The sequence below is a fragment of the Neopelma chrysocephalum genome, unplaced genomic scaffold, assembly GCF_003984885.1.
Source record: "Neopelma chrysocephalum unplaced genomic scaffold, ASM398488v2 Primary Assembly neopelma1_89, whole genome shotgun sequence".
Taxonomy (NCBI): Eukaryota; Metazoa; Chordata; class Aves; order Passeriformes; family Pipridae; genus Neopelma; species Neopelma chrysocephalum.
The window spans coordinates 1,710,882-1,728,696 of NW_020897751.1; the positions used below are offsets into that span (position 1 = coordinate 1,710,882).

The 17,815-nt window shown below is 44.4% G+C and overlaps 1 protein-coding gene across 16 annotated transcripts in view; it reads right to left on the minus strand.

The window, feature by feature from the left end:
• PCDH15 (protocadherin related 15) overlaps window positions 1-17,815 on the minus strand; it is a 526,100-nt gene that overhangs the window by 171,372 nt on the left and 336,913 nt on the right. For all 16 annotated transcript variants that reach the window (XM_027692924.1, XM_027692936.1, XM_027692923.1 and 13 more), the window contains one exon: window positions 3,906-4,014. In XM_027692924.1, the coding sequence (XP_027548725.1) occupies window positions 3,906-4,014 (109 nt within the window). The remainder of the gene's footprint in view (window positions 1-3,905; window positions 4,015-17,815) is intronic.

The following is a 17,815-nucleotide window of genomic DNA, read 5'->3' on the forward strand; positions in this document are numbered from 1 at the left end:
TAATATATATAAGTAATAGCATAAATGATAATCGTATAATATAAAAATACATTTTAGAAATCCTTCTAAGAAATGAAGTTTCTCATCAGGGAGGAGGCACCAGATGAAAGAGCTTCCATTTATTGCCAGCTGGAAATGGTGTCTTCATGGCTGGGGATTTGCAGGATAGTCTCCAAACCAGTGGAGGCATCAGAGCCTGAGCAGATGTGGGATGTCATGGAGATTGAGCAAGGGCCCTGAAAGGCTGGCACAGCCACTACCCCGCTGGGCCTGGCACCTGCAGCCCAAAAACCTTCCAAAGGGCTCCTGCTGGAGCCAGGCAGACACAGGAGGAGGGGAGGACTCAGCTGCTGGGATTTAGAGCCACGTGACTCTCAAAGAAATGGCACCAAAGTGCTCAAATGCTCAAAGCATTGGTACCAAAGGGCTCAGAGAGCCACAGTGTTCACATACAGCACAAACTCTGGCACCTCCCAGTGTTGGGAGAGCATCCCAGGAAACCAAAACACCGATTATAAACCTAAGCTCTGGAGGATTTTAGGTCTGGGAACAGTCCTGTGCAGCAGCTGAGGGGCAGAAAGCGCTCCTGGCTCGTGGGATGAACATCCCAGGAAGTGCCCTGAGCCACGAGAGCAGGACAAACCTTGCCATGCCAAATCCTGAATCCAGCCAGGACTGAAGCATAACAGGGCAGAAGATTCAACACAAGAAAAGCCCACTTTCCTGATAAATGGTGCTGTTATGTGTTCACCTTTCGAGTGGAATGGTTAGAAACTGCTCTTAGAAAGCCAGAAGCTGCCTCAGGAGATGGATCACTGTCCACACTTCATGGGCAATAATTTCATTTGCAGCTCCTCAAATGACAACCAGCTGCCAGATATATAAATTATATATATATAGTATATCCATACATATATATATATGGGGTTTTTTCTGTGGCTATCTTGATATACACGTATGTCATCGACCCAGAAAGTAGCAGAAGAACTACTGTGGATTATTCTTTCTACTACACCACCACCATCAATGCAGAGCTTCAAGTTTCAAGTCCTGCCTTTTAAATTCAGCTCCTAATTAATTCATCTAATTCTTTAAGAGCACAAGGCACCCAGCAGGAGCTCCCAGTTTCTGGCAGGTAACAGATTGCTGTGGTCTTAAAAGCTTCACATCACCAGGGTTGATGCTGAAGCTAAAAAAAAAAAATCAAGATATTAAGGACTAAATGCCAAAGTAGAAAAGAAGAGGTTCCCTGAAGGAGAAAATTATGGAGGGGAGGAGTTTGCTTTTCTTGGAGCCAGAGGAGGGTTTTTGTGGGACACTGCGCTTCCAGAGGCATCAGGGAGCACACAGGGATGGAGAGGAGCCCCCCAAAAATGCTGGGGGGTTTTTGTGGCTCTTTAGTTAAAATATCAACCAAATAAAACAGTCACTTGTGCAAAACTGGCAGCAGAAATGACAGAGACAGTTCCAGGGTCAGAAGCTGACAATTTAAAGGAAAAATTGGCTTTTCTCGAGGACCAGCCCCAGAGGATAAAAAAAGGATTAAAAAAGGCTTAAAATTACTCATAAAAATAATATTTTACTTGTAATTTACTAGTAAATATAGTAAAATTTATTAGTAAAAATGGTATTACTAATAAAAATAAGGGGAGGTGGGTTTGCTTCACACTTGGTATGTCCAGGCACCATATGTGGCTCTACTGCAAGGCCCAAATAAATTAATTAACATTCCTGAAAGTGAAGGATGAGAAAAATTAGTGCATTACAAAAAAAAAAAATTCCAAATATCACGTTTCCAAATGTTAAACATTGGAAATCCACAGTGCCCAAAGCACAGGCCAAGATTTGTACAGGTGTGAAGGGGACGATGAAAACAGGGGAAAAGAAGAACCAAATAGAACAGTCAAATCAAATAAACTTCAAAATCGTTCTCATATTCAGTAAGTAGCCAAATCCCTCATTCTATGGTCACAGTTCAAACCTTCCAGTGTTTAAAAAAAGACAAATCCAAAGATATTAAGAAATACATTTAGAACTAAAGCAAGTTAGTAAATCCACGTAACAAGAAATATCTGCAAGGCCTTTTTCCTGTGAAACGACTTAATATTTTCTGAGGCTAAAATATAAATAGCACTGCAATCCTGGCAAAGATGAAGGTAGGCTTAAAATCTAAAAAGAAATACTTTGGAAGACTAAGGGGGGAAAAAATAAGAAGGTTTAAAAAAAAAAAACAGAACAAGAAGAGAACAGAAAAAAATAAGAGAGAGGAAGGGAGGGAAAAAAAGAAAGAAAAGGAAAAAAATAAGGTAAAAATGGAAAGAAGGAAAAGAGAGGGGAAAAAGAATGAAGAAAAAAAAAGAGAAGGAAGAGAGAAAGGAGGGAGGGAGGGAGGAAGGAAGGAAAGAAGAAAGGTAAGAAAGAAGAAAGAAAGAAAAAGAAAGGAAAGAAAGAAAGAAAAGAAGGAAAGAAGAAAAAAAAGAAGAAAAGAAAGCGGGGAAAAAATGAGGAAAGAAGAAGGCAAAAGGAAGAAAAAAGGAGGGAAACCAAGGAAAAAAGGAAAGATGTAAAAACAGTAAGAAAAGAGAAGGAAAAAAGAAAGAAGGATAAAAGAAAGAAGGAAAAAACAAAGAGCCTGTCCATTGAAGAATTCCCCAAACCCAACCAAACTGCTGGAACACATCTTCCTGAATTATTTCTCGGAGGTCAAAACAGTCACTCCTATATCAACAATATCCCAGGTTAGTGAAACACAATCTTTAATAATTTCACTCTTGAAGAGCTTTGTCAGTTCTGCAAAGAACTTTAAAAAACTGGCCTAACCGTGGCACTGGGGCAGAGCTGTCACAGCAGAGCTGCTGAAGCAGCCAAGTCTAACTAAGCCAAGTCCATTTGCAGACATGAATCCACCCAGGATTTACTCTACAAATGGCTCCCAATCTCCTCCCAGAGCAGTTTTGCTGGGAGAGGGCTCATTGCTTGGCCTGCCAGATTTGGATCCAGGTGCACCCCAAAGGAATCCAGTTGGCTCCATGGCTTCCCCCCAAAAAACCCAATTGTGCTCCAGGAGGAGGCTGAACTCAGCCGTGGTTCTATGATGCAGAAGCAGCTTTTGTCTTATGACAAACAAAGGTGCAACAAGGTGCTCATTAAAATCTTTACTTCCACCTCTCCCTGGGTGAGAAAACCATGGAGCTGCAGTTTAACTCAGGAAACACCACAAAGATGTGATTCCACAGAACACCCCCTTTTCAAATCCCACAGAGATGCCCATAAAGTCACCGTGTGGACTTTGGGAAGGGCAGGGCAGGTGGAGCTCTGCAACTGCCAACCACCCTCAGGCCTTTCCCTCATCACATCCTACAAGCAGAAGGACTGGAAACAAATGCCAGGCAGGGGGAAGTAGCAGGAAAACAAAAGACATGGCCAGAAAACAGCATAAACAACTAAACAAACATTAAATTACAAGGGAAAGCACACGAGCTCACAGGCAGCACAACTGGAGATGGATGCAGTAAGCCCCTTTAAGCTGCTCTGTGCCAGGAGCCTTTTGGGATGAAACCTGCTCTAATTGCCTTTCTTTAGCCTCTTTTATTGGGTCTGTGAATGAAAAACACACTTCAGCAGAGCTATGAGCACTCAGAGTCTCTCTCCTTTTACTTGCTGTGTTGCCCCATTCACTAAACCAGACAATCATGGATTCAATCTGAATAAATAATAATAAATACCCATCTGAAACAAACTTCTCCATGGCAGTTAAACACAAACAGGTAGAACAACGATTTCAAACATCCCACTGACCACAACAGGAATTTTTATTAGGATTCCACTCTCCCAGGCAATCTTTTTGTGGCTGGTCATAACAAAGAGGCTGATTGTGAGGGATAGGAAGAGGAGCAGACACCAACCAACTAGGATGGAATAGAGGATGCCGGGTCGGTCGGAAGGAGGCTGGATGTTTCGGTCCTGATCTATGGCTTGGATGGGTGGAGTGACACTGATGGGATTCACACGTGCCTGAAATGAAAAATCAGATTTGAAACAGAGAAATTAGAAAGCCAGTAGGCAGATCTGCAGGTTTAGCACAAAAACATCTCACTGGAAAGGATATTTGCTGAAACTAGAGGGGAAAAAAACCCCTCATGATTAAGGGGATACTTACAGCTCCAGGCCCTTTTTAAATAAAAATTAAGTAGGCAACACACACATTTCTAAAGCAACCTCCTTCCTTTGAGAAACATCTTTGTGATAGATCTTTGAGGAAACGAATCAAAGAATCACAGAATGGTTTGGGTTGGAAGGGACCTTAAAGATCAACTGACTCCAACACCCCCTGCCATAGGTAGGGACACCTTCCCCTAGCCCAGGTTGTTCCAAGCCCCGTCCAACCTGGCCTTGGACACTTCCAGGGATCCAGGGGCAGCCACAGCTTCTCTGGGCAACCTGTGCCAGGGCCTCCCCACCCTCACAGGGAACAATTCCTTCCCAATATCCCATCTAATCCTCCTCTCTGGCAGTGGAAAGCCATCTCCCCTCGTCCTGGCACTCCAGGCTCTTGGAAATAGTCTCTCTCCATCTTTCCTCTTGGCCCCTTCAGGCCCTGGAAGGTCACAATTGGGTCACCCCAAAGCTTCTCCTCTCCAGGCTGAACAATCCCAACTCTCCCAGCCTTTCCTCCCAGCAGAGCTGCTCCAGCCCTCTGATCCTCTTGGTTCCTCCTCTGGACTGGCTCCAGCACCTCCATGTCCTTGCTGGGCTGTTCCCAGGGCTGGAGCAGCTCTGCAGGGGGGTCTCCCCTGAGGGGCAGAGGGGCAGAATCCCCCCCTGCCCTGCTGCCCACGCTGGGGGATCAGCCCAGGGCACGGGGGGTTTCTGGGCCAGGGCAGGTCCAGCCTCTGCCCCACCAGCACCCCCAGGGCCTTCTCCCAGGGCTGCTCCATCTGCTCATCCCCAGCCTGGATTGATCCCAGGGGTTGCCAGAGAAAGCACTGAAGGCTTTGTCTGCCAATCCAGTCTCCAGGAGTAACCCCAGAGCTGCCATTCCCAACTCTGAAAGAGCAGTTCCAGTGACCTTGGCTGCTTAACCAACTAGAAATGCAGCCACCCATGAATGTGTGTGCCCCAGTCTTGCATCCCCTTGGAATGTTTACTTGCATGGCAAAAATGTTCAATGATCTCTGTGAAAAACCAGACGCGTTTTTTCCCACATACAACTAGTTCTGGCACCCTCTGCTTTGCACAGCTCCAACTCTCCGTGTTCTGCAAGAGGGAACTTGAAATTTAGCATAGGAATAGGAATGAGACAAGTCCACACTTGGCCAAATTTTGGCACAGCCTTCAGAAATGCACCTGCTGAGAGCTGGAAGGAATCTGTGAGAGCTTTAGTGATGCCTGATGATAAAACCAGACAGAAAAGGGGTGAGCCAGGAAGAGGAGCCCAAGCCAGGAATGGAGGTGAGGCAGTTTTCCCTTTCCACTTTGGACTCTTTGAAGAATTAAACTCTTAAAAGCATAATGTGGTGAGCTCAAAATAGGCAGAAAGAAAGAGAGAAGATATATTTGACATCTGTTTGAATTTTTAAAATGCTTTAGGACTGCATAAAAGTTAAATGCCAAGAGAAAAGACTGGGTATAAAACTGACCAAGACTGAAATGCTATTTTTAAATTTACAGATCACTTGAAGTCCTCTCAGAAAAACCTCCATCAGAGTTAAAAACACACTCACAACAAAACCAGTCCCATTTGCTAAGGCTGGTTTTAAACTCACCATTGCCCAGAGAAGCTGTGGCTGCCCCTGGATCCCTGGAAGTGTCCAAGGTCAGGTTGGATGGGGCTTGGAGCAACCTGGGCTAGTGGAAGGTGTCCCTGCCCATGGCAGGGGGTGGAATGAGATGAGCTTTGAGGCCCCTCCCAACCCAAACCATTCTGGGATTCTATGATTAAAATATTTCAGGTGAAGCTGAAACAATGCCAAAACAAGACAAAAATGAGAACAGTTCCATATATAACTGGGATAGCAAGGACATGGGCTTTACTTTCCTGTTCAAGGAAAAGCTCCAGAGCAGCATTTAGAACAACTGCATTTGAAATCAAGCAGGTTCTAGTTGAACAGAAAAAAGATATTTTACCCCATGCTGCCACCCTTATATTGGCTGCTCAGAACCAAAGCACTCAGCTGAACACAAAGAAGTTTTATAAGAAAATGAAGCATAAGAAAACTAAGAATAAAAAGGGAAATCCATTACATTTTTATCCCATGTAAATTGTTATTCCAAGTACTGTACTGGAATGGGCCACTCATGAGCTAGAAGTTACCATGCTCCAAGATCAGTCTCCATCTGCTGAAATATTTAGGGAGAGAATTATAGAATCCCAGACTGGTTTGGGTTGGAAGGGGCCTTAAAGCTCATCTCATTCCACCCCCTGCCATGGGCAGGGACACCTCCCACTAGCCCAGGTTGCTCCAAGCCCCGTCCAACCTGGCCTTGGACACTTCCAGGGATCCAGGGGCATCCACAGCTTCTCTGGGTAACCTGTGCCAGGGCCTCCCCACCCTCACAGGGAGCAATTTTTTTCCCATATCCAACCTAAATTTCCCCTCTTTCAGTTTGATGCCATTCCCCCTTGTCATGTCACTCCAGTTGTTGATGAACTGTCCCTCTTCAGCTTCCCTTTAGGCCTTCAGATATTGGAATGTTTCTGTGAGGTCTCCACACAACCTTCTCCTCTCCAGGCTGAACAGCCCCAACTTTAATAATTTAAAGCTGTTTTGAATCAAATAGGCTGATGTGCCTTTGAAGCAAAACTCAAGGTACTTTCATATTTCTTAAATAATCCATAGATAATGCAAGTATTTCATTCAGATTTATAAATTAGAACTCTGAAAACATAACAAACCAAAGAAGCAGCCATGAAGTATGTTAATAAATGTGGCACGTTAATAAATTTATCAAAGTACACGTAGGAAATTTTGGAAGGTGTACATATACTTTTAATCAAAAATAATGATTTTTAAAAAATTGTAGTCAAAACATGCTTTGATCCACAGCAGGAATAACTATGATCCTTGCACAGGTATCCAACATTCCTCCAAGAGGCCAAAACCGCCTCTACAAGGGTCGTTCTCAGCCTGGAAGATGAGCTTCCTGAGGAAGTGGGAGCTTATTAAAAGGAGGGAAAACAGAGCAGTGAAAGAGTGAGATGTCTGAGGGGCCCACGAGTGCCCAAGGACACTCAGAGGCAAAACAAAAGCTGGTGGGGGGGGAGTTTCTTGAGAGAGGCTTAAAAAGATGCAAGGAAAGGGAGCACGGAGACACAGCGGGGCAGGAACATCACTCAGAATGAACAGACGGCCCTCAAAAACCAGCCCCTTCCAAGTGAGGAACATAAAAGGGTTCACAAGCTCTGGCAGAAGCAGGTGATTAAAAAACAAACAAACCAGGAGAACTCGTCAGTTCTGTGGCAAAATATGCAGTAATTTACTTACTTTTTCCTCATTAGGGAAAAGATCTCTCAGTTATTGGCTTGGAGATTAAATGACTTCCAGGGGCTTCAACGTGGCACAACACAGCACTGGGCAGGCCAAAAACCAGAACTCAAAGCCCGACTTGCAAATGTTATCACAAATATTAAACTTTAAAAATAAAAAATCCTTCTTCAAACAGAAGCGTGATGGGGAACCTGCCAGGGAGTCTGCAGGGCCAGGATACGATCAAGGAAAAATAATATTAAATTTAAAAACAAGTTCAGAAAGAATAAGGGAGTAGCACAAACCCCAATTTTTTTCCCTTCTTTTGTGTTCATCATGGAAGAACTGTGATGTGGCCCTGTGGCAGCACTTTCTCCAAGTGGGATGCCTTGCAGGTCCTGCAGAAAGTCGTGGCCTTCAGAGATGTTATGGAGTTAAGGCAAGTTAAGAGTCACGAGGCCAAGAGCAGATGGGTTTCTAAATGAAGGCAAGAGGGATTCCTGTGAACTTGTGCTATGGAATGTCCTGCTTCAAAGTGCTTTAGATATAGGGAAGAAATCATTTCCTGTGAGGGTGGGGAGGCCCTGGCCCAGGTTGCCCAGAGAAGCTGTGGCTGCCCCTGGATCCCTGGAAGTGTCCAAGGCCAGGTTGGACGGGGCTTGGAGCAACTTGGGCTAGTGGGAGGTGTCCCTGCCCATGGCAGGGGGGTGGAATGAGATGAACCTTAAGTCCCTTCCAACCCAAACTATTCTCTGATTCTAAGACTTGAAAGCTTAAGGGCTGTAAGGACAGAGCACTGAGAAGCTTTCCCTCAGTTCTTGCCAACAGAAATCCCAAAGAATACAGATGTCTAAGTGGGATAACATCATATTATGAGAAAAATAATGACTGACAGAAACTTCCCGTACTCTTTTTTCTTACCTGAAAAATACATTAAAGAATCTGAAGCAAACCAGCACATCCTTGACTAGTCCCAAACCTCTGCCTGCATTTGTGCAAGAGTTAGGCTCCTACTAAGGAGAGTGAACAAAGGGAACAACTGATATTTTTAATTAATTTATTAACTTGGTGCTTAATAAATTTAGGACTACAGCTACATTTTTTTCCCAAAGATTTTGTATGCACAGAGTAGGTTTAGATTAGACGTAAGGAAAAAAAATCTTCTCTGTGAGGGTGGGGAGGCCCTGGCACAGGTTGCCCAGAGAAGCTGGGGCTGCCCCTGGATCCCTGGAAGTGTCCAAGGCCAGGCTGGACGAGGCTTGGAGCAACCTGGGCTAGTGGGAGGTGACCCTGCCCATGGCAGGGGGTGGAATGAGATTTAAGGTCCCTTCCAACCCAGGGCATTTTATGATTCTATTATTCTATCTCTGTTATTTTATTTAAAATATTTTAAGATGTCCACAAAGGCCAGACTTTCAATAGAAGGATATGCACAATATCTCTTTTTTTTCAAGGCAGAGGCTCACAATAATCATTTCACAGTTGATGGCAAGGATAGCTCTGCTGTCAAAAATCAGATTTTCTATCTTTTCCATGGTCTATCTGAGATGCAATGCTAACTTTACCAACTGTACTTATTCATGGAGAACTTCTTCCTCTGGGGAAGATGAGAAGAAAAAGAAAGGAAATGGCATATTTTTAGATTTGGAATAACAACATGATTTTCTGCTCGGGGCTGGCTTTTCATTTGTGGGGTTTTCTGTGGTGTCCTTTGTTTTTTTTTGCTTATTACCACGAAAATTATTGTGTTCTGGGAAACTGAAACACAGTTAACCTTCCTCAACTTGGCCACTGCCTGTTTTGTGAGCAGGCAATTTATTCCTAAAGAACTGCCTTGTACCTGATTGAAGACAACACCCCCTGAAGCAGCTGCAGGTTCCCTCAGGTGATGCTGCTGTGATGATTCACCACCTGCCTGCCCAGAGGTGCCCCTGGGATCAGGGGCCAGGGCCACCACACAGGCAGAAGTAAACACTGCCAAATGCTGGAAAAGATAAAACTACATCAAAAGGAAGAGTTCCCAAACTTGGGTTTGGATTCACCAAGGTGAGATTCCCATCAGAGCCTGCAAGGAATCCTCTGCCAGAAGGGACAAAACCACTGTTAGAGTTTAGTGTTGGAGTCAAACAGAGCAAAACATTTCCTACCACAGGTCACACTGAAGACCAAGTTATTAAGGTAAACACAGAGATTAGGAAAGAATTAAAACAAAGAGAGACATGGAGCTGTTGGAGCAGGTTCAAAGGAGATGCCCAAGGGATGGAGCAGCTCTGGGAGCAGCAAAGGCTGAGGGAGCTGGGGCTGTTCAGCCTCCAGAGCAGAGCCTGAGAGGGGCCCTCAGCCATGGCTGCAGGGGCTGCAGGGAGGGGGCAGAGGATGGAGCAGGCTCTGCTCGGGGGGGCCCAGCAATGGCCCAGGAGGAACGGGCAGGAACTGATGCCCAGGAAGTTGCAGCTGGACAGGAGGAAGAACTTCTTGGCTGGGCAGTGACCCAGCCCCGAAGAGAGAGCAGAGAGGGGGTGGAGTGTCCTCCTTGGGGATATTCCAGAGCTGTCTGGACACACTCCTGTGCCGTGTGCTCTGGGCTGGCCCTGCTGGAGCAGGGAGGTGGCACCAGATGCCCACTGTGGTCCCTTCCAGCCTGATCCATTCTGGGATCCTGCAATAGCACAATTAGTTCCCAGCAGACATTTCACACCAGCATTTTACACCCTGAGAAATATTATTTTTACAGGAAGCTGCAACTGTGGCCAGTGAACTTCAAATAAAGCCTAGAGACCTTCAAAATGCAACATTCTCACAGCTCAGCTGATGAATTTGCTGATAAAGACAGCAGAACTCTCCTCCCTATGGCAAACAAGGGTGAGAAGCTTTTTTTCAGATGGAAAATATTAGGAAAGCCCCATGGTGACATCCAGAACCCAGGGAGCCCTACACTGTTAAACCCACAAAGTTCTTGATGAACTGATGAATCATTATGGTCAAACTGGTTCACCTTGTGCTTTCCTGAGGTTCCAACACAAGCTGTAAATGGGAAATGAGCTCAGCTCTATCCGTGCTGTGCAGAGCTGCCTACAACTATTGCCAACACATGGCACTAAAACAGCAGCAAGAGCTGCAAAACCATTCCAACATCATTTCTTGCTGCTGCTTCAGATGCTTTGCCAGTCCAACCAGGGCTGTGATAAAACCCTAACGAGCAGAAATCCATCACAGAGCATGTCAGCAAAACACGGAAAATATTTCAACAGAGTTATCCAACCACAAATGAAGGAAATCCAAAAAGAAAGAATCACACTAGAAAAGTATATCCAGCTGAAGAAACCACCAAAAGCTCGTCATCAGTCATGTTAAATCTCCTATTTGCAGCATCTCAACACTCTCCTTCTTTTCTTGCCTTCCCACTGAAGGTCCTACAGGTGTGCCTACAGGTCCTGCCTTTGATCAGGAGCAGACCCAGGGGATGCAGAGTAGAAATTCCTGGGCTGCTCTTTGAGGGCTGATGTGACACAAAGATGCCCAGGATCCAGGGTGAATGGGATCTTCTGCCCCTTCTCTTTGCCACAACACAGAAACCAAAACTTTTGGGCTAAAGCTGAACGCTGATACTTTGGAAGAAAACCCCAAGCACAGATTGAAAACACCTTCTGAAGAGAACAAATTCTCTGCAGAAAATTCTTTGATCAAGTTGTCACAGGAGCTGGAAGAGGCTTGTACAGCAAAAATCCTGGGCCTGGAAACTGCTCCCCCAAAAAGGGTAAAACAACACGTGGGATCCACATCTACATTGCTCGACCCTAGAGATTCACAGCAAATTCACCTAATCTGTACTTCTTAGAACCACAGAATTGTTTAGGATGAAAAAGACCTTTAAGATCATCCAGTCCCACCATCAAACAGCACCACCACCATGTTCACCACTATCTCATGCCCCCAGGTGTCACATCTACACGTTTTTTGAACACTTCCAGGGATGGGGACTCCACCACTTCCTTGTTTGTACATAGACCTGTGGGATCATCAAGAAAATAATACTTCTTCAAAATAATACTTCTTACCACCAAATGATGCTGCAGAGTCCAGGCAGACCCTGTCAAATGTCCCCACTTGATATGAAAATGAGCAGCACTGAGCAGCATCCCTGGGGATTAGTTCTGTGGAACACGTGGCTGGAAGGGCATTTTTGTCCCTGCCATTAATGAAACAGCAACAGCCCAGCCAGGGGAATAAAGGTATGAACAGCAGACAGTAAAACTGGTATTGGGAACTCACTGCTTAAAGTTGTGAAGTTGAAACATATGCATATGCAGAAAGTAATAATAATGGGGGGTGATCATGGAATCATGGAATGGTTTGGCTTGGAAGGGACCTCAAAGCCCATCTCATTCCACCCCCTGCCATGGGCAGGGACACCTCCCACTAGCCCAGGTTGCTCCAAGCCCCCTCCAACCTGGCCTTGGACACTTCCAGGGATCCAGGGGCAGCCACAGATGCTCTGGGCAACCTGGGCCAGGGACTCCCCACCCTCACAGGAAGGAAGGCTATTGCTTCCCAATATCCCATCTAACCCTGCCCCCCTCTGGCAGTGGGAAGCCATTCCCTGTGTCCTGCTACTCCAGGCCCTTGGAAATAGTCTCTCTCCATGTTTCTTGTCATCCCCTTTCAGTCCCTGGAAGGCCACAATTCAGTCACCCCAAAGCTTCTCCTCTCCAGGCTGAACAATCCCAGCTCTCCCAGCCTTTCCTCCCAGCAGAGCTGCTCCAGCCCTCTGATCCTCTTGGTTCCTCCTATGGACTGGCTCCAGCAGCTCCATGTCCTTGCTGTGCTGTTCCCCAGGGCTGATCTGCAAGCTTAAATGAAATCTAACTTTTCTCTTCCTTCATTTTGCAGGAGTTCACCTTCATTTCCAGAAGCCACAGATAAAAAGCACAGACCAAAGCAGGTCATTTATGCAGTTGGGATGTGGGAACTGACCCCTCATGTCTTCTCTGGGGGTACAAGAACTGTTTTAGGGACCAATGGGGAAAATTAAGGCACGAGATTGATTATTCAAAAGGCATCTACTTTCTGATTCCAGCACTGCCATTGTCAAACAGCTTGTAGCACCTTCTTTAGTTGTTCAATATAATCCATGGCTGCTGCATTCTTACTTTGCTGTCCTGGCCAATGTTTATGCAGTTTATTTAAATGAAAACTGTAAAATTCAAATATCCTGACAGATTGGGTTGTTAACAGAGTAAGCTGTCAAAAACCACAATCCCTTTCATTTATTTGTAAAAACAAGCCACCTTTGAGGGGGGAAAAAAAAATGTTTTGAAAGAGCAGCAAGAGAGCATAATGAACCCGAGCACAGAGGAAACCAGACTATTTTTATCAATGATGTCTCTCAGGAACAACAGATCCAAAAAAGAATTGAATTTCATCAGGATCTGATCACAGTGCTTACTAAATTGCTTTTTCTGTATCTGACATGCTTGATAAGAAATGTCCCCAGCAGAGTTTCCGTGCTGGAGACTAAACGAAATGCATTATGCAATGGGCCTCCTGCCTGGGCACACGGAGCAATCTCCGGAGCAATTCAGGCACAAGGAGAATTCAATCCAGAGGTTCTGCTCCTTCCAAGGTGATGACTGTGATTAAAGCACAATCAACATTTCCTTTTTGACGGTTCATTTTTTTCCCTCGCAAACTATGAAGGCTGTTTCCTCGATTATCCCGCAAATTCTCAAGGGCAGGATCCTGATTATCCTGATTTCTGAGCTGCAGAGAAGCAAGATGTAAAAGCTCAGACAAACACCTGCTTCTGCTTGACACAGACCCACGAAAAATGAGGAAATATTTAAAGTTCAGTGTAGCACTACCCTGGTGTCTTACAGAATTACTTTTATTTTCATTTCTAAGAGTAATTTCATTGCAATAAAAAAAAGTCTATGAAATATTAACCCCATTTTTTTCCTTTTAAAAGCATATTTCTCAAGAGGGATGATTCTCAATATCATATATCTATCTATACCTATATAACCTATTTCTTTTCTAAGGAGAAGAGGTTGATGGCTGCTTTCTGCCTTTAGAAAAATTAACCACAATGTAATACACTAGAAAAGGTACAAGAAGTTACAATCAAAGGTATGATTCTAAAGTATCTTCCAGCCTGAGAAAAATTATGAATTATGAGAAAGATCCTTTGGGAAAATATAACCAGTACCACTGGTGGGACCTTTCTTATGAAACTGTATGAAAAAGAATTCATTTGAAATGAAAAAAAAAGTCAGACAAAAGAGTTTTTGTCTCTTGATTGATTTGCTTTACACAGAGGTTTTATCACCACAGTGTTGTTGGTTCCTTCTCTTATCTACACATTTAGAGTGTTCCTTCAGAGAAGTTGGCTTTGGTGGAGCCATTTCCCCACCTGGAGGAACAAGCAAGGTCAAAAGTCTCTTATTTGGGTACTAAATGGGCACTTCTCTAGTTCAGGAGTTGGAATATCACCTGTAACCAGCTCATTACTTTATTCAAACTTACCCACCAAACTTTTGTCATTAATGTTTGTCACCCTGTCAGAGGGAGAATTTGAGGTGGAGGTTTTGTGGCCAGAGCCAGCTAAAAATTCTGTCTCACCACTATTATAACCATTTTATTACACTGCTTTAGTGGTAACATTAACAGTGGCATCAATGCCACTTTTAGATTGAAGGTTATAGGAAAAAAAAATAAATTTTTAGATGTATTTTGGGTGTATTTTCAACAAATTTGGGCAGTTGTGCAGATATAACATATATGTGCACATGGACACACCCCCTGCAACGCTCACACCCTTCATCCATAAGCTCCTCCTCAACATCTTTTAAGGGTGTAGTGAAATTTTACATTTAAAAGCTTTTCTTCCTAAATCCCAACACTCTCCCGGGACAAAAAGCAGGAATTATTTACCAGGCACATTCCTGCCTATCCAGCCATAAGAGCTGCTTGGAACACAAGGACTGTTTTACTGCCTGGGGTATTGATGCAGAGCCAAAAGCAGATTAACCACACGGCCTCGACTCAGGAGAGGCCGTTCCAGCTCACCCTGAAATTCCTTGTCCTTGACTGAAAAGAGCCCTGGGATTTAAGGGAGGGTTTCTGCAGAAGCATTGACAAAAGCATGGAGCAGAGACAAACACAACTGTCTGGGTAATGGTGACTTTCAAACTGAAAGAGTGGGTTTAGTGGGATATTAGGGAAAAATCCTTCCCTGGGAGGGTGGGGAGGCCCTGGCACAGGTTGCCCAGAGAAGCTGTGGCTGCCCCTGGATCCCTGGAAGTGTCCAAGGCCAGGTTGGACGGGGCTTGGAGCAACCTGGGCTAGTGGGAGGTGTCCCTGCCCGTGGCAGGGGGTGGAATGGGACGAGCTTTGAGGTCCCTTCCAACCCAAACCATCCCCTGATACTCTGATGATTCCCCCTCCCTGCACTCCATCGCTCAGCCCGTGGCTGGAGGCTGGGAAACGCTCTTGGACAGGGGACAACACACTTTCTCTGGCTTCTCCATGTTTTTGGCAGGGGTTCAGGGCACTGGGGAAAAATGGAGCTGCTGGGCTGGGCCAGCAAGGCTCCTCTGGCTGCTGCCTCCCTGTGTGATCCCAACACACACGGCACAGCTGGGAAGGTCCCTCAAGAACCTCGGGAATGAGACAACACAAAGGGGAACAAGGGCACATCTGAACCACAGACTGCAGCGGACCAAAGAGACTCCCAGATTAGCCTTTGGAGACCAGGGCAACCAAAAAACCCAGGTGGGGCAGCCCGAGGTGAGCTCTGAGCTGCCAGGCCCACGTTGCTGCTGAGAGCAGTGACAGGAATTCTGTGCCAAATTCTGGTGAGGAATTCTGTGCCAAACCAGGTGCCCACAGGTGTGTGACACCACAGCACTGCTGAGGAGAAGGTGACAGCAAACCCTGCTGCTCCTGCAAGAGGCCAGGACACTTCAGCAGGATCCCCGTGCCTCCAAGGGTTCTTCAACACTTCCACCCCAGAGCCAAAATTCTCTCTGCTGCTTCCCTCTCCCATTACCTGCACATATTCCTCAATTAAAACTTTACAGATCACCACTGATTAATTGAAGAACTACTACTCTGCATTGTGAAAACAAGCTGAAAAGAGAAATAATTCTTCCTGACCCCTAATGATCAGCTCCAGTTTAACAGGATAACCCAGGCACTGAAATAATTATCTTTACAAGGATCAGGGATATGACAGGGATGAGAATTTTTCTGAAGTGAAATAGGCCAATAAAGCATCACTGCAAGAGTATTTTGTTTAAATGTCAACATTTAAAACCTTCAGATGCTTCTCAGTGACATTTAAGGATCAAATAAATTGCTGCATATGCTTCCTCTCTGACAACAGCTCCACTTCACGCCGTGACAAACACGGCTCCATGGAAGGGAAAACAGGAGAGCACATTGGGAAAGTGGCTTTTTGTCATGGCAATTAGCCAAGAGAGCAATTAAATCACACAAGTGGTTGGTTGTTCATCCGAGGTACAGGCCCGAGCTCAGGATGAGACAGAGGTGGTGCTTTCCCAGGAACTCTTCCCTCTCCTCAAGCTCCAGGTTTTGAGGAGAGAAAGGCTCAATCCCTTCAGACCTGGCATCACAGACAGCAATCCAGTTTCAAATCCCAGGTTGTGGAATATCTCCCAAAAGTGAGGAATCACACTTTTCCTCTGTGCTTTTGTAAGGTGTGATCTCACACTTCATGCTAAAATCTTTGTTAGGAGGCAGGTGGGGCTTTTTCCTCTTCTTTTTAAAGCACTTTAAAATGGTAACTGGAGAACGAGCAAAGAATGCAAGAGGATGAAACAGCCAGAGCTCTTCAGCCAACATTTGGGTGTTTGGCACTTTGTGCACTTCATTAATTCATCAATTTGATTTTTAGCCTTGGTTTTGCTGCACAAGGAGGTGGTTTATGTCAGTGAATCTGCCCCAGCACCCTGGAGATCCCCCTCCAACACTGGATGTGTTTGACTTACTTATGTGGCTGATGTGCCAAAGTTTGAATCAAAGCAGATCATCTTCATTTCTGAAAGGAAATCACTTCTAAATTCGGTGCCACAGTTACTTCTTCCCAGTAAAATAAGGACCCTTTTTCCTCTTAGCTTCTGACAAAGCCAGAAGAACTGGGTATTTTCCCACTCATGTTCCCAGGGAGTTCCTAACCATGAGGAGAAGTATCAAGTAATTCATGGAACATTTCCACATTTGGAAAAAAAAAGAAAAAAACCTGTGCATGTGATAAAATCAGTGCATTTTTACCAGTTTAGTCCTCTCTTAATATTGATAGTTAATCATATTTTAGATTAACTCTCCAAAATTTCAATTCAGAGCTTGATAAATACTCAAAAATGTGCCTGTTTTCACTGTCAGCCAAATATCCAGCCCAGACTGAGATTCTGTGAGCTCCTCCTGTGCCAACAGGGTGTATCCTAGTGAACAAAAGGTATTTTTCAAACGTGATCTGCAACTATATTTTTCTTTTCCTAATTTCATTTTTTACCAACATCCAAATCTGAGTTTTCAGGCCAGTTTGATCCTTTTTCCCTTAAAACCTCCACTTGTGCATTTTAAGAAAGATTAGTTCTATTACATTTTTTTTTTTTTACTAGACAGCAACTCTATTTCTGAACCACAGCTGGGTTCAAATCACCAAGAGGAAAGTACCTTTCAGACTATATTCCCTAATTCTGGAATTCTTGCTATAATTTTCCCAACCAGTCCTGTTGATAACTGAAACACCTGGTTCTTTAAACACTTTGGAAGTTAAAATCATGGGTTTGTTTGCTTTTGAAGGGCTAAACATCCAACTTACCCTCTCCTCTATCTGAAATACATCTATATTTAAAGTCCCAAGGTAATCTTAGACACTGAACAGTGACTGTCCTGCCTGATCAATATATCAGGGAAGTGTTTTCCTGGTTGCTAAGGGGGATTATGGAAAACAAGACTCAGGTTCATACATTCACATATTAAAGTTACTGACAATTTTACTGACAGTTCTTTTTAATTAGTCACCTTGGTATCCTCCCAAATACATAAAATTTAATTACCTGTAACAACACATCTTTGTAATTTTAACCTTTTCATGCTTTGCTACTTTGCAGTGACATTTCCTTTAAAAAAAAAAGGCTCTTCCTATCAAGAGATTGCATGTGGGAGACAGACAATCAATCATAAAAAGGGAAAAGAGAGGGAAAATCACAACAGCAGACTTAAAACACCTTTTATGGCTCCTCATCATGCACTAGCAGATAATCAATAGCTTATCAAAGCTGTCCATTTTGACTTTGCTGAGTTATGAATTCAAAATCACTAAT